Source organism: Neopelma chrysocephalum, unplaced genomic scaffold, assembly GCF_003984885.1.
Source record: "Neopelma chrysocephalum unplaced genomic scaffold, ASM398488v2 Primary Assembly neopelma1_80b, whole genome shotgun sequence".
NCBI classification, from domain to species: domain Eukaryota; kingdom Metazoa; phylum Chordata; class Aves; order Passeriformes; family Pipridae; genus Neopelma; species Neopelma chrysocephalum.
In genome coordinates, this window is record NW_020897742.1 from 13,507,495 (window position 1) to 13,530,041 (window position 22,547).

The following is a 22,547-nucleotide window of genomic DNA, read 5'->3' on the forward strand; positions in this document are numbered from 1 at the left end:
GGAGGTGGTCTACAGTGACCTGGAGAATAATCATGACTCCAAGGATTTGGATGAAATCCAGTGCAGGTGAAAGCTTGTATGGAGCGCACTGATGTCATACACCAACACCCTGGTGTTAAAGGACTGGGCAAACACTGAGGCACGAATTGTGTATATCCTGGTCTGCCAGCTCCAGCAATTCAGAGGGAATCTCTATCCCCCCTTCTCCTCAACCCTATGGGCTTGCATCTCAGCTATGGAAAGACTGTCCCACCAGGTCTGGCCTCTCAAAGGAAATGTGGAGAATCTCTCTCCTTCCTTGTCCCTACTGGGTAGAAACACAACACACAGGTACACACACACTTTTCCCTAACTAGGAGGAGAGAGAGACACAACTAAGGACACTAAAGCCACATGGACAAGTAGAAGTACCTGCTCAAGTGTACCATTACCCTCAGACTGCTGCAGTTTAATCCTCCTCAGAGGATTTGCATTCTTCTTTCAAAGAGTAAGCTGCAGTTATTAAAGGTCAAAATATCACTGAAGGAGAATCCTCACAAAGATTACTTAGCTAAATCTGTATTTTAAATTTATTGTATTTTGTTAATTTTAACATTCCTGAACATCTCCTTGCAGATGTAACAGACATTTTCAGAAAATAAAGGTAACTCCTATTCCCAGGGTTTTATCACTGCCTTTGACCAAAAGAACACCAGTTTTTATAACTAGGTGTATCTTAAAAATCAGAATACAATATTTTGATATTATAACACTAAATATAAGTTGAGCTATATTTTTAATTTTTATGCAAAACTCACTGACTTTATTTTGTGGTATGCAATGTATTCCAATACATATAAAAGAAAGCCACAATATGAAAAAATTTGGGTAAATTTTGAAGTGAGAGATTATTCAGATTCTTTGAAATTATATTAATATGTGAAATGCACTATATATCTATAAATGTGTGTATATATATGTGTGTGTATATATATATATATATTTTTAAATGGCTACCATAAAGTCTTAACTGGAAGCAGGATTTTATGTACAGTGTTTTAAGGTCACCTTAGCTTTTTCTTCAGCTTGTATTTAATATTTTATTTATCAAATTACCTTGTATTGTTTCATAAAAAGATCTCTTAATATGCTGACATTATGCATATATATGCACAGAAAATCCTGTGAGAGTTAAAGTTTTACTTAAAAAATAGTGTGTTTTTTGAGGTTCCAGATAAATATTTGCTCAAGAAAAATTACAATAATATTGCATTTTGTCTTAGAGAAGCAAATTAAATATTTATCAAGATTATTAAAACAATGTTTTCTTCAAAGTTTATTGACTTCAGGGACAACTTATCAGTTCTCACAGCTTATTCACATTTCTTCAGACAGATATACTTAAAAAAGTCATCAATATTAGAATTTTTGGACTTGGTAGCGTTAGGTTACCTGTTAGATTCAACAATACTAAGGGTCATTTCCAACCTAAATGTTTCTATGACTCCATCAATACAGCCCAAGGTATGTCAGCCATCATATCATTTAATTAATTCTTTCATTACTGTTGCAAAAAGGTTGGCTAATTAAAATGACATAGACAGGAAAATAAAGCTTAAACTAAGTGACAGCACTGGTGAGGCAATATGAACGACTGACTTATTGCTCATTTAAAATCAAGTGTTTGATTTTTAAAACCATACTGTGGGTGTCATGCATCAAAAGGCTCCAAAACTAAAGGGCAATATAATTCTCATTATTTGATCTTTGTAGCAAAAAATATAGAAAACTGGCACAAAATTAAAATACTTTGATAAGAATTTATCATAGTCTTATTCAAAAGAAAAACTCATAACATCTATCTGTTACTTACTAACCGTGATGTATTTTGCTGTCTGACCATCATTTGCAGAAAACTCACAAATGAATGGAGGATGTTTAAGAATGCCAATCAATCTCAGTCGTAGATATTAGCAGGAGATTTTGAGTATGTCACCACTTTATGAATTAAATAAAGCAAATTCCTAAAATAGAATTATTTTGGCTTAAAGAGTGAAAGGACTATCTTCTAAGGTAATGTCTGTGGAAAATTAAGTTCATAGTGCATACACTGTGGTGTTTTCTATATTAAAAAAAACAGGATAAAGTTTTAACTCGTAAAAAGAACCAAACAGCTTTAACATATGAAAATATTCACGTAAAACATGACACATATTTATTGCCTATCCTCCAAAAGCACACACTTGAATAATGCCTGAATTATAATACACAGGAACAAAATACAAAAAGAAAACTTAATATACATGAAATAGATGAAAGAAAGAGAAAAGCTTAGAGCAAAATCAGAAACTCAAAGTTTTCATTGAATGACTTATGAGTTGTTTTCTTTCCAAGCATTACACTGTACATAATGATTCTGCTGTGTGCACATCCAATTGAGCCCTAAAAAGTCATAATTCCTATAATTTCTTTCAGCACAGGTTTTATCAAGTCTCCAAGCAGTAACAAAGTTTTATATCAATACTGGTAGTGTAATCACATTATTTAGGTAGTTGTGTGTTTGTAAAAAACTGCATTGATTTAAAGTTTACTGATTACTGTAGCTGTATGCAAAAATACATTTATCCAAGCAACTGAAATATGTTTTTGAAAGTACTTTTTCTACTAGTTGCACAACAAAAGAAGAATCATCTTCCACACAATCATGATGAGCTTAAAGTTTAACCATTTTCAGCTGCTTGCAGGGGCTGATTTACTTCCTGACATCTCCAGGAATTCTTAATAACTTCAAATTATATAAAATGCTAGGATTATATCACTGAGTCACCAGATTTCTTTTATAACACTTTTATGAACTAAAGAATAGGCTAGTGAAATAACCTAATTAGCTTATATAGCCACATAAAGGCAGGAATAAAAAAATGAGTTCTAAACAGACCATAAAACAGATGTTGTTATACCGGTTATCAAGAAGTCTGGAAGTCAAAACATTAAATATATTCATTAGACTGAAAGGTCTACGGGATTGAATGGGAGAAAAATCTCAAGCGTAATAAAATTCTAAAACGTTCACATCAAAAGTCCAAGCTGACTGACATCTGCTTTTGTGTCCGTGTGATACAGCAGACAGGACCACAAGCAAGGAAGAGACCTGGGGGTCCTGGTCAGCGGCAGTGCCCTGGCAGCCAGGAGGGTCAACCGCCTCCTGGGGGGCATCAGGCAAAGCATCACCAGCCGGTACAGGGAGGGGATTGTCCCGCTCTCCTCTGTACTGAGGTGACCTAAGCTTTAATATTGTGTGCAGTTTTGGGCACCGCAATATAAAAAAGAAATTAAGCTGTTAGAGAGTGTCCAAAGGAGGGCAATGAAGAGGGTGAAGGGCCTGGACGGGAAGCTGTAAGAGTAGTGACTGAGGTCATTTGGTCCATTCAGCCTGGAGGAGACTGAAATGAGACCTTATCACACACTCTACAACTTCCTCATGAGGGGAAGAGGAGGGGCAGGCACTGATCTCTTTTCTGTGGTGACCAGTGACAGGCCGTGAGGGAATGGCCTGAAGTTGTGTCAGGGGAGGTTTAGGCTGGATATTAGAAAAAGGTTCTTCACCCAGAGCATGGTTGGGCACTGGAACAAGCTCTTCAGGGAAGTGGTCACAGCATCAAGGCTGACAGACTTCAAGAAGCATTTGGATAATACTCTCAGGCACATGATGTGACTCTTGGGGATGGCCCTGTGCAGGGCTAAGGGTTGGACTTGATGATCCTTTTGGTTCCCTTCCGAGTCAGCATATTGTGTGATTCTGTGATTCTGTGAAGCAGGCTAGTGATCAGCTGTCTGCACGATCCACCTTGGACTTAAAAGCTGTAAAGAACCCATTTTTAGATATGGGACACTCATAACATGAGTGGAATAAGCCAAACTCAGGCACATTGTTCACCTCATCAATCCTCTTTTTTGGCTGCAACTGCGACCTAACATGACTGTTTGATATTGTTACAAGACCTAAAGTCATATTATCATGTTATATTATCCTGACCTGGATATGCATGGCAATGACTATGTCTAACTCATCCATCTAAGAGGTAAATGCATGCTTCAATCAATATTAAGAAATGGCATAAACTAAATTTTTCTGTTGATTCAAATCTGCCCAAAATATTGCATCTGATCACATATGCTGGGCAAGTTTGGGCATGAATGGCCCACTTATGGTCAAAACAAAATCAAAAAGCAGCCCAAGCAGAAAACTAATTCGGGGGAAATAAAAAGTGCATGAATAAAGAATCACTTTAATTACCAACTCTTTACCCATTTTATCTAAAAAAGTTCCTGCCTGAGGCCATGACCACCAATAAATTGCAAAAAAAAGCTTGCTTGTAAAAGTATGGTCTTAGAATGTCATTGGTAGAAACATACTTTTCTGGTGTTACAAGACCAACCTGTGACCTCAAAGTGGTGGTATGCTGATATTAATTTTCTTTTTGTCACTTTATGCATGTTATATCTATTAAATGTATGTGTCATGTTGTTCTGTATATATATAGTACCCAAAACCAGTCAGATTTGAGAATGATTGCATGGCAGGACTGGCATTTAGGTAAGAGGTTAAAAAAATTTATTTCAGTAAATAGTTTATTCATTCAAAACCAGCACTTTTGGTGAACCTAAACCAATTTAATCAGAGTGCTTAGAAGACACCAGGCCCTGTTCTAATGCATATTTAAAATTTATTCAGACTGAAGCAACTTCAACATGGGAGACTGGCAACAACCTTCAAAATAACCATCAGCAAGTTCACATTATTCTTTCAGGAGATGACATACAAGGATATCAGATATGTCCCTTGTGTGGAAAAATACACTGAGGTCTTTCATAACCTTACTAAATACCCAAGTAAAAGGAAAAATTATATTAGAAATAACTAGAACATACAGACCATTTTCTTAATTCCTTTATTTTCTCTTGCAAAAATTCTGAAAGCTGTCTTAACAAGGGCCTAAATACTGTATTTTTTACTCTAAATAAGTTTCCTTCTCATTTTTCTTGGTTTAAAAATCTATTTTTAAAGCAGCACTCTATATACAAGTATTCACTTAGAAATGTTAGTGGTTTTTATCATGAAATCTCAGCTGTGAAACACATAATGTAATTTTGTTTTCTTTGTCTTTAGTTTATGAAAACATGTGGAATAACACCTGGGCTTCTTGGCTTCAGTAAAGAAAATTTTCATAATGAGAAGATTTCAATATAGATCCTTTGATACACTTAGGTGTGGTATTACAATATATCTCGTTCTTCAAGGACAGAACAATTTAAATTTCTGGCCTTTTCACAGAAAAGATGCTTTCAGAGCATTCTTTCAAAAACGTATTAAACCATTCTGCTAAGATATCTGGGATCTATAACAAAGAATGAAGGACTTTCAGATACGGTCTATAAAATAACTTTTTAAAGAAAAAGTAACCACAGGTGCAGATTAATCTTCAGGATTGTTTGGTTTTTTTATGGGTTAATAATTTTCTGTTATAGCAATAATAATAATATGGTTCCAATACGGTTTAGAAAGTTTATCATCAAAGTCAAGGTTTCCTGTAGTTTCTTGCATTTTACTTATTAATAATTCAAGTGCATTATAATACAATGCAATACATAATGCTTAAATTATTTTTGTTTTTATAATACATGACAACTCATGATGACTGGCAGAAAAATATCAAGGTAACTATTGTATTTTCTAACATAGTAGCTGTTTGTCAGATTTCTTGACTTAACAAACTAATAACAACACTAGTATTATCATCTGTGTTTCCATAGCTCACCTTCTACTGCACACCGTGATAGAGGCACAGTGTTATTCCTCTGTATTCCAAACTGTTTCTAGTAACTATCTCTTGAAGATGTATGAATGAAATCTTTCTTGTGATCCAGCTTTTGGAGAACTGCACTGTACAGTCTAAGAAGCCTGATTAATTAAGCAGACTACAGAATTTTCTTAAGGTAAATATCAACTGTATTCAAAATCAAGATATTTGAGTAGTGAGAATACAGATAGCACTACATATTTCTAACATTAACATGTTTCTGAAGATGAGACAAAGAAGAGGCATAAGAACATGGAAGAATTACTCCTCCCTTAATCCCTTAGGCAAACTGTAAACAGGATTAAATTTACTATTCACGTACAAAATCTCTCATGCATATCAGTTCATTTACAGGCATCATTTCATGCCATTTTACGTGGACATACTAATAATGTAGGGTAGGTGAATTGCATCATTACAATGCTTCTCTAAAAATTAAAGTGAGATGAATTCAGATAAAGCAACAATTTTCTATAAACTATGACACTATTTAAATAGTAATATAAACAAATATCTTACTGTAATAGATAAAAAGTCAAGATTCAGTTGGTCAATTGTAAAATATTGCCCAAGAGGTTGAGGAATCATGTTCTAATCCTGAGCAAACTCAGACTTTATGGTAAAAAAAGATCGAAATAAGAATGTCCTTTACTTTGTCTCTATAGAACACGCATAACCCGTCAAAGCCTACAGTTTGCCTTCTTTTTAGCTAGCTGCTATCACAAAGACAGTGTCCTCAAGGTTACATGTCACAGACCATTAACTTTCTCACAATTAAAATGAAATTCTATTTTTGACAGGTTCTTTGACTGCTAAACAAAAGGGAAGAAGAATCATTGAGGCATCTTGTGACAGAATAGAGGTTTAAACTTCACAGTTATCCTAAAGCAGGAGATATATTTAGAGTGTAGATGGATAAAAGTTTTGTCAACAATAAAAGATGAGAAAATTCTAATAAAACTAATAAGAGCCTTGAGATTAAAGAAAAAAGTTATAGTTCACCTTTGTATTAAGATGTTTACTATACTTCTGAGATTGTAAACATTTCATACTTTACAATTCTGAAATTAACTACCAAAACTTAAAAAACCCCCCACAAAATAACTCACAGCTGGTTGTAAAACAAGATTGAAAGCCAGAATCTAACTGTCAAATGATAAAAATGTAGTTCATAAGAGAGATCCCACTGCTACTGCAAAATTCACAGTGTATACTTCAGGTCAGAAAGTCCTCAGAAGTAAGAAGCTGAACTCCATAAATAAAATATCTTTGTTAGACAAATACAGAAATGAAAACAGCTGAATTCATATTAGAAACAGTAGAAAGAAATTATGATGAGAAGTTCATAATTTTGGTTTGAGGAAATAAAGTGTCAGATACATAACTTGTGCCAATACTCTCCACTGTATAATCACTGTTTCCACTTTATGTAGTTCACAAATGGATTCTATAAAGACAATATATTGTCTTAATAAACATGGACCCTAGAAATGACACAAATACAAAGATGAAACCATCAAAGAAGGGGTGAGAAGACGTAGGATTTATTTAGATAGAGTGTGTTACTGTGCTCAGGCAATACAACACACTTGAGCTCTGTAACTATAAAGGCTGAATATGTGGCATCACGTCTTAAGATTCCTTCATATTTTAGCCATAGAAATACTACAGATCTGCCTTTGCATAGCCCTGCAACATCCCACTTAAGTAATTATGATAGTGTTTCAAGAGCCTCTGTGATTTTTCTTATTGTTCTCATATAGTTATTGTCATGGCCATGGACCTGCAAACCTCGGTAGTTTTGCTATGGAGAATTCTCATCAGAAGTGATTGCCACCCTCATGAGAATCACCCCTTGTTTCTCCTTCCTTCCTTTCCCCTTTGTCCTTCTTGTTTAGTTGATTTCAGTTCATGTTAAAGAAAACCAAAACAACGTTCATTAAAAAAGTAGATATTAATAATTTAAACATTCAACAAATATTATCCAACAATATATGCACACAGAAACCTAACCTACGAATGTACACTTGATCTAATTAGCATGCTCCAATCAGTGTTGTGAGTGGGAATAACCAGTGGTTAAGCTGGAGTGAGTCCCAAAGAAAAATATACAGTTCTAGGGGAAAATTGTGGTGGAAATATAATCCTAAACACTGTCATTATCACCACTTGCTTCAATGGAGAGACCGCTACTAGAAGAATATTGGTGTGGAGAACCAACACCATGTTTCCTGGCTGAACATTGGGGAACATTTTACCTTCTTCTTCCTTTCAATGTTCACAATATGCCATCAGCCACAGACATCACTTCTAAAAACCTGCTCAGGCCAACCTGTCTTAATGTCCTTAGTCTAATAAATGTATAGGCTGCTAAACTTGAAGTTAAGATCCACATAACTTTTCAGTCTTTATTTTGCATGGTTTGGTGTTGAAACACTAAGGTTTTTCAAGTGAAATTTGGTGTTTCATCATGAAATTTTGGTGTTTCATCAGAAATAAAATGTTTCATCTACAAGTGAAATGAAACACTCAGAAAGAGTGCTTCAGTTTCTGGAAAATATTTAAGGAGAACTCCCACTCTTCTAGTTAAGCTACTTTTAGTTATTGAACCATGAACGGTCTCTCAATGTTTTGCAACATATTTTGTACGAAAGTAATTTTGAAAAAATTATTATGAAATAATTTTCATCATATATGCCCATAAGGAACTACTGAAAATAGTATTAAGTGATTTCCCTTATCCTTAAGGTGAACTAATTAACATGGAAATTAACCAAAAATTATACTATATGTTAAAAAGCAACAGCTCTTTCTATCTGCAGGTCTATGCAACATATTAAAATGGAAATTATCAATACATGCATATGTACTAACAGATATCATGTATTTTTTTAATAGGGTGGATCAATTTCAGAAAGTATTAAACTGCAGCACATAGTCAAAATAATTAAAGATGTTTATGTTGCAAAACTTCTCATCTCTTTGAGACAGAAGCAACACAAATGAGGCTAGGGTAATTTGGATCATTCTTTTTGAGTTAAATTTCCACAATCATATACATCTTAATTTCCACAGTCATATGCAATATCTCTGGTTTTGTTACATACTAATTTTGACCTAGGTCTGTGAATATTCTCAGTGAGGCATGAAAACATGTTTTGTAACTACCCCAATAAAGTCCTGTGAATATTAACCATAATTTTCAAATAGTATCCAATATGAGAAATTATACAGGTTAGCAGAATGTAAAATTTATGATCTTTCAAATATAATAGAAATTTGTAGCTTCTATTGACCTCCCAGCAAAAAGCCTTAGAACAAGAAATTTAATTTTTACTTAAAAATATTTTTAGTTATTTTGTAGGTATTTGCAAATCCATATCTTCATTAACCTTTAATTAACAATAGAGACAGTATCAAACCACTAAATTTGTGAAAGGACTAAATGCCTTTTATTTGAAAATTATTCGAAATAAATTTGTTGGGGCATAATGGAGTAAGTTACTACATGAGTTTAAAACAGTTAATTTAGCTCATACCTTGATAAACAGCTTTGAATCCTGGTGAGCCAATGCTGTCATCAGATTGTAAATGAAGCCACATCTGGTTGCTCATGCTCACAATAAGATCAGGAACACTAGATCCAGTGAGTCTGTATGTAGGATAAATGGTAGAGTCATTTGTAGAGGCACAAATTGCTATTACTATTATTACTACTATTGCTACTACCACAAAACACAACCTTTTAAACTATTCACACAATACTTAGGCCTATTTGCAATATATTATTCTCATGTTCTTATCAGCTGTTTTTTGATAAAATTAACTATTCCACATGAATTAGAACAATGTGAAGTAATAGAAAAAATACATTTTGAATGAATGCATTCAACAATGATTAAACACTTCTAATAAACCTGTTCCTACCTAAAGCTTTCCTTAAGTAATTAAGTGCCTGCATGAATTAGTTTCCAACTGTTTAGATTAGTATTGCTTTTTTTGCCATGTTTTCTGAAAGTGAAGGAAATTGCTCTACATGCCTTACAGCCTATGTGTCCAGAACTTACTAGGATCACATCTATTCAAATAACTCACAGTGATCTCTTAAATTTCAGGGGAAACTGCTATTTCTCATACAGTAGTGTGTGACAGCTATGTATAGATAAGTATGTTTCAATACAACACATATGAGGTAAGCTCAAAACCTTAGCACTTCTCAGTAATGTATTTTGTACATCTATAATTCTGGTATCAAAAAGTTGTGTGTCAAAAAAAAATCATTAAGAAAAAGACTGCTTCTTAATAGTGAAAATAATCATGGTGCATAATCAGGTTCTAGTACTGCATCTGAACAACCGTGCAGATCTTGGTGATGGCTTTCCAGTTTTACAAAAAGTAGTGGGAAGAGTTACACATAACAAGTGGCTGTGGAATCTCACCATCTAAACTGTTACCACATACAAAGCAAAAAATTCTCTGTCTTTGTTCCAACCCTCAGCTTTGACTATGCTAAACAAATACGTGTGAGATAAGTAAAACACTGTGCCAAACTGAGACAGTATGTCCTAGAAGTAGAATTTCTCAAGGAAGAAATTATAAAGAAAACAGAAAACAGTATTTGGACTATTCCACAAAGATATTGTTTAAATATAATTAACCAGATGTTAATACTATTACAACTTAATGCAAAGACACAATAATCAGAGAGGCTGAGGTAAGCTGTAGGAATTGTTTCGTCTTGCTCTAAAATGTCATCCATCAAGGTTGTGAACAAGAAGCTGTATATCCCATATCCCTCTTAGTTGTCTCCCTAATATAACTTGAATTGACAATTCATATTAACTTTGTCAGAAGAATGAGACAATAAAGATATATGAATTCCCACAGGCTTAATGAAAACTACCAACTTGATAACAGACTCAAGTTAAGGAGTCATCCTTGAGCTTAACGTCATCTCCCTTCAAAATGCCAATACTCTATCCACAGATGGTAGATATGAACCAACCAAAATGCATTCAATTGTTTCCTCAGATTCACATACACGGCATATAGGAAGAAAGCCAAGACTGCTGGAAGGGAAGGGAAAGGGAGAAAACAAAACCTAAAGAAAATTATAAAATCCAAAAAGCAGAATCAATAAATAGCAGAATCAGTTTTTGTAATGGTAGTAGTTTTGTGTCTGGTGGGGGATTTTTGTGTGGTTTTGTTTGTTTGCTTGTTTTGGTTTTGTTTAGGTTTTTTGTTTGCTTCTTTGGTGTTTTGTTGTTTGTTTACTTTTACTAGGGTTTACCTGAGAATACCCCTGCATATCGAACTACATCCTTCAACTAGGAGGATGGCAGATAGGGTAGATCAAATGTTTAGGGAATGTAGGTCTGTCTGCCAACACATGCTGTTGCTGATTCTTGAGTATGTCACAGTCTGTAATCATCTTAAGATCAGATTGTTTTCAAGTTCAAGAACAGAGAATTGCAGACCAGCCATTCAGACAGATTGGATGGTGTTAATCGCATTTAGTGTGGAGATAAAAAATTCTAGGTGATCTCTACATGAGGAAAGTTAGAATGTTGAGGGAATTGATGTAACTGGTGAAGTAATGGAAGTCAAACTTGAGCCAAGTTTCTCAGCACTCTGAACAGACTCACAGGTGAGAAGAGGCAACTCTAAGAGAAAGAAATTCTTTGTACTACTTTGCTCTCTGCTTACTTATCCAAAAGAAACCATACCCAGGTTATTAAGAATGGTCTCCAGGACCAGAAATACTGATTTTTTTATGATTTATAAAAGTGTAGGTTGTCTTCCATGCCCCCAGAAAATCTCCAAACTTTGTGTGAATAGAAGAAAATGATAAGGGTTTACTAAAACGTATTTCACTACCATGAATATTTTTTGTGCACTGAAATAGCTGACATAAGCAGCTGGGTTTGAACCACTAATGTACAATTCCATCTTTGTATCAGAGAAAAAACCTACAAGTTTTCTATACAGGAAAAGTTAAAAAACTCATGTTTTAAGGGGAATCATTTAGAAAAAAAAAGTTTTAATGTAACTTCTGCAAGAAGAATATAAATTATAACATTCAAAGGCAAAGTAGACTTTCTAAAGCAAACTGTTAGTTTAATACACAAGAATTTAGAAACACAAAACAATGCAATGCAGGAAACATTCTGACTGATAAACTTCATCTCATACTTGATGATCACTACTGAATTATTTTGTAAGGATAGTCACTAGCTCCTGGACAAACTCTGTTAAATATGAGAAATAACTTTCAAAACTTTATAACATAAACATATTTAGATTACTAATAAGTAAATTTTATTACTATATTTCCAGAGTTAACCATCTCAGCATACATAATCCATGAAGTAAGACTACCAAATTGTAAATACTTAAGGATTACAGATGACGCAATTGTTAAAAATTATGAAATTGATGGCCATATCGCCCTTTAATTATTTAAGCTGTTGATGATTAGATTTTCTAAAAATTTTACTATAAATAATAAAATTAAATTGCTCTAATAAACTAAAATCCAAGAGATCCTTAATCAATATGCCAACTAGATGGTCAGAGAAACGCATTAAATTGACTTGAAATTCTTTGCTTTTCATCAAAGTATATTGGTTTTTTCTACTGTTTCCATGTTAATTTACAAGAACTTAAAATACTTTTTCAAATTATTTTCCCATTTTCCTCCAAAAATAAATTTGACATGGAGCATCTACACTTTATTTTTTCTCCTTTTTAGACATCAATATTCCTTCTTATTGCCCTCTAGCTGTAGTGCTACAGCTTTAAGGTTACATAAATAATTACTGATGGATGAGAGTTTGGACACTATAAGAAAGCTTGTGCCAGGACGGATCATTTACATATTATGATCCTCAACTCCAATTTCCAATATTCGTAGGATGTCTGGCTTATAAACATCCTGGCATGACTGAGCTCATTGTAAAGTTTAAATTTGTTTACAATACAAGGTTTGTTTGTAATGTTGAAATAAGTTTACAACACACTCAGAAGCAGATACTACCTTGAGGGCTCTAACACCTGAGAACTGGAAAATTTTGCATGGGCCTGAGGCTTGTGTGTTCAGACACAGCAATTGAAAGGTTCAAATCACTTAGAATTGGGTTTGAATTTAGAAAGTTATTTATTTTAGCATATTTTCTTCAAACTAAATTATAAAATCTATGAAGTTTTAGAATCAAATGCATGAGATTTTACAGTAATATTTTTCAGAATTTCTGCAGAAATGCTGACATTTACTCTGCTAACGGAAGTTTGAAGAGCATAGTAAAAGCTATATTATTTTTTAAGATATCCTGAGAAATTTAGAAATTAAATCTAGCCAGAAAAGTCTTTGCTATAAGTTCCTTCATTCCCCTGGGAAGTATAAGAAACTGCAAGGTGCTGCTCAAACCTCATTAAATATAACAGATGTTATTAAAACCAACTAATAAAAAATGTTGATAAGAAAATCACTCTGACATTTAGTTATGAACTTTCTCATGATAATGTAGTCTAAAAGTGGCCTTAATGTTTTATGAGGAATGTTACTTTGCATTCACAGAAGACCTTTCTCAAAAGCGAAATGGAGCATATCCATGATGCTGTTTAAATATAATGTATTTCATAATGCAGTGTTTAATAACGGCAAGAACAATGTCTCAATTTAAATTCAGATTCATTGTTAATTATTGTGAGATTGCAGTTTCATCTTTGGGCCCTCCTGTATTTCTTGTGTATTTCAGTTATTAATCATTTACTGCCTCAAATGATTTTCAGAGTAATGTTAATTTTGCAACCCAAAAGGCAGATAAATTTAATTGCATAGACCTCACTTTCATCAAACATGCAATTTATAATAAAGACGGTAGGTCTAGCACTGTACTGTAATCCTAAGTGATAGGCTGAGGAGCAATAGGGATAAAACAATTGCTTTTTTAGTCAAAAAACATATTGAAGAAATGGCATAAAGTATTGCATTTCTCTAGTGAGAACATCGTACTAGTTCCAGAAATGCCATTGATACATTTAGAAGTGGATGTATGCTACAGGATCTTTAAAGTGCTATTAAAGTGAAAAAAAATTATAGGAGGTGATGTTATTATGGGGTGCTGTCTTCTTAAGATGACAAAAATAACAATTAATATGAGAAAATAATATTTTAGGTTTTTTTTATTTTATTTTTTGAGTAGTCACAGAAAATATATGTGGAATAGGTAACACAGGCTAAATGCCTTCAGATGGAATGATAAACCCCCCAAAATTTAGCACTTATTTGACAAGTAATTTCAAACAGGTAAACTTTGACATAGGAAGTAGCACAGGGCAACAAACAATGAATAATTTGAGTTAGCAAATTTGCTACTTAAAAACTTGACTCTGAAGGAGTCGTGGGATCACTGTGAGCAAAAATGTATCCCAGTTCAAAAAGCAAAAACTGCAAAGCCTTTTGTCATAGTTACAAGTAGTTAAATTAACATGACCAGAAAGACCATCACATTACAAAATTGGTCTGCAGAATATGAGAAAAAACAAAGATGGGTGTGGAAATTATTTCCCAGTTTGTGGTTTTCTTGTTAACTTAAAGTGTAAACTCTTAAAAGTTTTTGGGTTTTTTGTTTCTTTTTTTTTCTTTTTTTCTTTTTCAGGTACTCAGAACATGGAATTCAATTTACTCACTAGCAGCTACTTGATATTGCAAAACAAGAAACACAAGCATTGCTCAAATAATTCAATAATTTTCCAGTCTTACCTTTTAAGCCAAATTAAACTGTGGGTTTTCTATGTACTTTGATATTACAGTTCAGAAATTAGCCATCAATAGATTTATAAATTCATAAGCAAATACATATTACAAATTTATTGTTCGCAGACTTGTCCCTCCAAAAATATTCTAATTAATTTAAAATAAATTGTGTAGATATACTCATTTGTTATATTCAAAAGAAACATTGTAATTATTTATATGTATTAAAAACCCCTCAAAATACAAAAGATGATGGATTCTTTTTAACAAATGTTTCAATAATGTCTTTATCCAATAGGTTTATATGTAATGTCAAGTAATGTTATTATGAAATAAATGTTGTTAATTTCTCTTATTTAGTTATTATTAATTTATTAACTCTGTAATTTTGTTTTGCATTTGGTGATCAGGATTCACATGAAAACTTAATCCTCTAAAAACTAAAGTTTTGGAGTGAATTTTATAACAAACAGTTTTCTTTGACAGTACTTGGATTTTAAGCTTACCTTATATAAGCAAGTTGCATACGTTAAAATTACAAATTTAAGTAGATATATCCTGACCTGGAAGAAACAACATGACAAAAAATTTCCAAGGAAAATTTTTTGAAGTTCTGTACTTACACATACAACACTGTTCTGGTATCACCAACTTTCCCGGCATCTCCAACAGTAAGAGTATCATAGCCTCTTTCCAGTTCAAACTCTTCAAAAGCAAGCTTTATGACCTATTAAAATGAAATAATTCATTTATTTCAAAACATATCCACATGTCATCTGATCTGTTCTAGTCTTAAAAAAATTATTTGGCTATCATAAATCAAGTCATGAGGCAATAATTATTTCAGTTAGTCAAATTTGGATTTACAAAGGTACCTAGAAAGAACAGAAGTGAAGAAAATTCTGTATTTTCTAATACTCGGGGGCAAGTCAATGCCATAATGTTTTAGAGGTATCATATACTAAAGATGCCAGTTACTCCTAACTGGTGATAATTGTTCATTATTGAAGTAGCAAATCCTCTTCTTTTACTATAATAGCTAAATGAAAATTGCACAGCATAGTACTGGAAGTGTATTAAAACATTCTCATCTGTTGAATTATACAATAACAAGATAGCAGGTATGAACTAGCAATTCGTAAGAAGATGGAGGAGGCTGGTGCACAGAAATACAAAAGCAGAAATTTCCTTGTATAAATTCCTAATATTAAACTATGATTCCACTCAGTGTCTAATCATAAATTGCCAAGAAAATTAGAAATGTATCTCTCAGAATTCTTTGAAAAAGTATTAACTGAAACTGTAATTTTACAAAATAAAATATAGTACAAAAATGGAATTAGATTTGTATAAAAGAACACTTCTAAGACAAGCACTTTTAGAGTTCAGTAATGGTAATTAGTTGCAGATTATATCTATGTACATATATATGGACATTGTATGTTTTTGTAATTTGATATAAAATTTTCTGCAGACAACTTGATATGAATGTGCAGTCACAGTGACTTCCCATAAAATTATTCATTTTATCTTTATGCTAACTTTTACAGATATCCCTGGGTACGCTTTCAGATAACTTCAGCCATTGCATGAAAATGCAATTAATTTTTCTTCTGTTTTGCAATTGAAAACATCATTTTGGTCAGATTTGAGCTTTCAGCCTCAACCTTAATATGCTGCTATTTTTGTAGCAAAGCATGAAAAAACAATGGTTTCCATCCACTTATGTTTATTTCTATGTGATTATCACGGCAGAATTCATCACAACCAAATTATAGCCCTTTAAAAAAGCAGCATCCAAGATAAGTTACTTGTCTAAACTTTCTCAGTATTAAAAAAGAAAGCCAGACCATCTCATTTCTCTGTGTTGGAACTGGAAAAGCCCACTATAATAAACTTCAGAGAGGAACTTACACTACTAGAGTAGGTGAGCCTTACATTGTAACCCAAAAAGACTGTTTTTAATAAAATACCCATCGACTTAAGATAGCATATTGCTTTTTGCCGTAAAGTCATGTCTTGCTTTTCAGAACTTCCTTTACCATCTCTGCTATTTGTATGATTATGTTTTTAAACTATGCTAAATTGACTCCAGGACTAAAACTGCTTGTATATTTTAAAATGGAGCTAATATTTACTGGAGTGTCACTAAAAATCAAAGAGTTCTAAAGAAAAGCTAAATGGTTCTAGGATATCCACTATTAACACAAATATCTGTATAATTATTTTGACCATAAGTCAAGAGGGTTTGTGATGTAATACAGGCTTCTTATGGCATATTTTACAGACCTGCCAGATTTTGAGACTGAGTGTAACGCATTATCTACATTTGCAAAATCACAGAATCATGGAATCATTTAGGTTGGAAAAGATCTCCAGGATCATCGACTCCAACCTTTGATCCATCACCACCTTGTCAACCACACCATAGCACTAAGGGCCACATCCAGTCATTTCTTGAACACCTCCAGGGATGGTGACTCCATGACCTCCCTGGGCAGCCCATTCCAATGTTTAATAACCCTTTCTTTGAAGAAACTCCTTGCGATGTTCAATATAAACCTCCCTTAGTATAAATTAAGACTATATCCTCACATCCTGTCTCTAGTTGCATGGGAGAAGAGGCCAACTCCCACCTTGCTACAACCTCCTTTCAGATAGTTGTAGGGAGCAATAAGGTCTCTCCTGAGCTTCCTTTTCTCCAGACTAAACAACCCCAGCTCCCTCAGCCACTCCTTATATGACTTGTGCTCCAGATACTTCACCAACTCCATTGCCCTTCTCTGGGCATGTTCCAGCATCTCAGTGTCTTTTTTATAGTGAGGGACCTGAACTGGATACAACACTCGAGGTGTGGCGTCACCAGTACAGGGGAAAGAATCACTTCCCTGGTCCTGCTGGCCACATTATTGTTGATAAAATAAAGAATGCCATTTGCCTTCTTGGCCACCTGGGCACACTCCTGGTTCATGTTCAGATGACTGTCGACCAGTGCCCGCAGGTTCTTTTCCACTGGGCAGTTTTCCAGCCACTCTTCCCGAAGCCTGTAGCTCTGCATGGGGTTGTTGTGACTCAAGTGCAGGAACTAGCATTAGGCACTGTGGAACCTCATACCACTGACCTCAGCCCATTGATCCAACCTGTCAGATCTCTCTGCAGAACCTTCCTACCCTCCATTAGACCAGCACTCCCACTTGATGGTCGCGAGTTTGCTGAGGGTGCACTCCCCCACATTCAGGTCATCAATAAAGAGATTAAGCAGGACTAGGCCCAATATTGATCCCTGGGGGACACCACTTGTGGACTGGCTGCCAACTGGATATAGCACCATTCACCATCACTCTCAAGGCTTGGCCAGCCAGCCAGTTCTTAACCCAGTGAAGAGTGAACCTGTCCAAGTCATGGACTGTCAGCTTTTCTAGAAGAATGTCATGGGAGACAGTATTGAAGGCTTTACTGAAGTCCAGGTAGACAAAATTTACAGCCTTTCCTGCATCCACTAGGTGGGTCACATGATCATAAAGGAGATCAGGTTGGTTAGGCAGGACCTGCCCCTCCTAAATCCATGCTGGCTGGGTCTGATCCCTTGGTTGCCCATTGTTTCAATAATCACAAGAATTTTAGGCAATATGCTGCAGACAAAATAATATGCATTTCCATCTGCTCCTGATGGAATTCCTAGATTCTAGTATTATAGTATTCCTAGATTATATCAGTGCAAAATTTCATTATTAAATCAAGACTAATAAAGCCAAAGAAAAGCAAAAAAAAAAAAAAAATAGAAGCAGGTAAGGAGAGCTGTTTCTGGCAAGAAAAAATAACAATAAGATTTTTAAGGTAATTTTTATTTTATATGGAAGAGGAAACTTGATAGAATATTCCATGAGAAAATATGGTAATGTATTATTTAAATATGCTCCATTTGGTTAGACTTACAAAATGTTTTACATTACAATTTAAAACCAAATATGAATGTTCACCTCTTTAATAATAAAGGAAGTTAGGAAAAAAAAAGTAATTGGATATAAACCATAAATGAAAGATTTAAGTTTCTGGTTAAGCATACAGAAAATACCAAAACAAACATTTCTTTATGGGAAAGATATATTATACACTATTAAAAAAAAACATGTTATCTTCATTTCCATGATAATTGTTATTCTATGCTAACACATAAAATGTTTTGGAAAGACTTTCAAATGGCTAAGAGTTAAGAGGTCTAGCTTAAATTTGTTGAATCTGACTCATAAAACATTAATTTTACCATGTAAACTGTTAGCATCTGGTCTATTCATTGCTCCTTCCACAGTCAGTGGACAGAAAAGGGTATTTTTTTCTGTCATAAAACCTTCTGAGTTGGAAAGAACCCACAAGGATCATCAAATCCAGCCCCCGGCCCTGCACAGGACAGCCCCAAGAGTCACACCATGTGCCTGAGAGCATTGTCCAAATGCTTCTTGAATTCTGTGCTGAACTTGGTGTTGTGATCACTTTCCTGGGGAGCCTATTCCAGCGCCCAAGCACCCTCCAGGTAAAGAACCTCTTCCTAATATCTAAATTAAACCTCCCCTAACACAACTTCAGGCCATTCCCCTGATCCTGTCACTGGTCATCACAGAGAAAAGATGAGTGCCTGCCTCTCCTCTTCCCCTCATGAGGAAGTTGTAGACTGCAATGAGGTCTCCTTTCAGTCTCCTCCAGGCTGAACAGACCAAGTGACCTCAGTTGCTCCTCATATGGTTTCCTCTCCAGGCACTTCACCATCTTTGTTGCCCTCCTTTGAATGCTCTCTAATAGCTTTATATCTTTCTTATATTGCAGTGACCAAAACTGCAAACAATATCCAAGGTGAGGCCACCCCAGTGCAGAGCAGAGTGGAACAATCCTCTCCCTCGACCGGGTGCTGAAGTTTTGCCTGATGCTTCCCAGGACATGGTTGGCCCTCCTGGCTGCCAGGGCACTGCTGACTCATATTCAATTTGCCATCAACCAGGACCCCCAGTCCCCTTTCTGTGGCACTGCTTTCCAACATCTCATTCCCCAGTCTATATACACAAATAGGGTTGCCCCATCCCAGGTGCAGAATCCATCATTTTCCCTTGTTAAACTTCATGTGGTTGGTGATTGCCCATCTATCTGATTTGTTGAGGTCTCTCTGCAGGGCCTCTCTGCCCTCGAAGGAGTTAACATCTCCTCCTAATTTCGTATCATTGGCAAACTTACTTAGTATCCCTTCCAGTCCTGTATCCAAGTCACTTATGAAGATGTTGAAGAGCACAGGGCCCAAGATGGAGCCCTATGGAACCCCACTAGTGACAGGTCACCAGTCTGATATTACCCCATTACTATTACCCCCTGTGCTTGACCCCTGAGCCAATTGCTCACCCATTCCACAATGTGTTTATCCAGCTGCGTGCTAGACAGTTTGTCCAGAAGGAGCCTGTGAGAGACAGTATTGGAAGTTTTACTGAAATTCAAAAAGATTATATCAACTGGCTTCCCTTGATCAACTAGGTGGGTTACCTAGTCATAAAAGGAAATTAAGTATGTCTTAAGTCAAGCAGGACTTTCCCCTCATGAAGCCATGCTGGCTGTGACTGACAACTGTGTTGTCCTTCAGATGTTTTTCAATTATTCCCAGAATAATCTTCTTGAAAATTTTACCGGCACTGAAGTGAGACTGTCATAAGTCACATTACTTGTCTAAAGGTGGAGCAAACTGCCATTTAGAATTACTTCTTCCAATGAATTTAGATGACTGGGAGACTAATATTTACATATATATATTTTGATAAAATTAGCCTGTCTGGAGATAAAGCTCTGAATCATCAGAAGAATTTTTAAGATTTGTTGGACTGGAGGAGGGTTGTTTGTTGGTTTATTTTTGAGGAAGAATGCAAGACACTTTTGTATAGATATTGATATCTATATATACAGAATGGGAAAAACTTAAAAGGATCAAACTAATATCACAATATGTCACAGTAGACCACATACATGTTTAAACAATATTGGTTTATATACTGGGGGGGAAAGAAAACAGCTCTGAGGCACTTCTCCAGATTCAATTTTGGTTTGCAATTAAAAATTCCAGTAATACTAATCTGATTATTACCATTACATATGCTTAATATGAACTGATTAAAATGAAGAAAAGAATTAATTTTCATTTAGAAACACTGGAAACGCAAAAATTGCTTCCAAACCTATTATATTTATTTCTGGATGATCAGTTACATTCTTCTTACAGAAGAATGATCCTATTTGCTTTTTGAAATTTATGAGACAAAATTACCTTATAAGCAATTCAGAATGATTACTTGTTATTAGATAAATAGACTGTGAAAGTAAACAAAAAAAAAGCTTAAAAATGCGAGACACCTGAAGAGGTACCTATAGGCAAGTTCTGCAAGTGAATTTCCTGTCATAATTACTTTTTCATTTGAAATGTTTTCCTCTATTCTAGGCACTCCTACACTTTATGTTTCTGCTGGCATAATTGCTATTGCAAGTAATGGAGAAAGGCAGCACCAGAGCTGTAAGAAATTACTGTAATGCCTGGAAGAAGCAGTAGGGCGCATGGCAATGTGACATCTCCAAAACGTCTAGGTGTGCATGGTCTTTTCACTACTAATAAGGCCTATTTTGTTATTACTTAAATATGTTAGAAATGTATGCATTCAGTATAGTAAATAGAATGCGAAAGTAAGAGTGTGAATTTTAAGATGCAAGAAGAAATGTGAACTACCTGTAAGATGTCTGTCATATTTACAAGAGATCAATCAAGCAACTTCAAAAAAAATAAATGCATGTACTAGTAGAAATATGTCTTATTCCAAATATATGAAGATCAGGGAAATAGAACTGAGGATCCTTGATTAAAAGTTTTAAAATTATAAATAGAAAATGTGTTAATTATAAAGGCTTTTGATGAAAGCTGTTTGCAACTGTTACAGGTTACTCCATTTCATTGACATACTAGCTTCAAATATATAATAGTATTTTCCTACTTTGCATTTCTCCCTGCTTCTGTGTAAAATTTGAAAGTAATATGAATATTTCAATTTTTTTTGACTCTGTCATTTCTTTCATAGACACCTCATGCTTAAAGGGAGTTGAAAGCGAAAGAGGCCATTACTATTGGTACAAATATAGAAGCACTGTTTTGTCTTTCAGATTCCTAAATATTTTTTAAAAATTTCTCGAAGAATGGAGCCAGATGCTTAAATTAGTGCTTTAAAACAAGTTTTGGAGGATCTACTTCACTTAAAAAGCAACATAATATAGAAGCGATGTCAAAAGATGTCACCAATATTAGAGAATACATACACAAATCCAGTATTGCTTAAAACTTCCAAAACTGTGCTCTTTCCCTAGCGCTTCCCTCTTACAGTGATATGTCTTCAAGTCTTAAGAGTCACTGTAATTATGGACAAAATCCAGAGGAAGAGGGAACATAGAAAATTGACTACAAATAATAATAAAACTAGTTTACTCATGCGCAAATTCTGTGGGTGGTTAATTTTGAAAGACGGCAAAACTTTTTTTCATATTCCTTTATAAAACAAGTTATTTATTGTGCCTTAAAGCCCTTAAAAGGTAAACCATTTATCACAGCAGCATTATTCATAATTTGGTATAGGTACAGTTATAATTAATAAGATGCAAAATTAATAACTCATAACTCCCAGGCTGAAATAGGCTGTAACCAGGCAAAATAAAGTTTATGCCAAATAGAAGGGCCTGACCTGTGAAATTTTAATTCCTCCAGTTTTTGTTGAGTGACAGCAAATTTATTGAAAACATTCAGATTATTCTGTCCCTCATTTTAAACAAATGTTAAAGGTGTTTGGTACTACTATTATCCAACAACTGCAGTTACTTAAAAAGCAATTATAAGAAGAAAATTGCTTATTTTTCAATATTGACATTATAATTTAGATTTCTCA

At 34.5% G+C, this 22,547-nt stretch overlaps 1 protein-coding gene across 5 annotated transcripts in view; it reads right to left on the reverse strand.

The window, feature by feature from the left end:
- Positions 1-22,547, reverse strand: part of CSMD1 (CUB and Sushi multiple domains 1) — a 1,127,710-nt gene that overhangs the window by 287,978 nt on the left and 817,185 nt on the right. For all 5 annotated transcript variants that reach the window (XM_027690129.1, XM_027690128.1, XM_027690127.1 and 2 more), the window contains 2 exons: positions 15,222-15,325; positions 9,380-9,492 (listed from right to left, as the gene is read on the reverse strand). In XM_027690129.1, the coding sequence (XP_027545930.1) occupies positions 9,380-9,492; positions 15,222-15,325 (217 nt within the window). The remainder of the gene's footprint in view (positions 1-9,379; positions 9,493-15,221; positions 15,326-22,547) is intronic.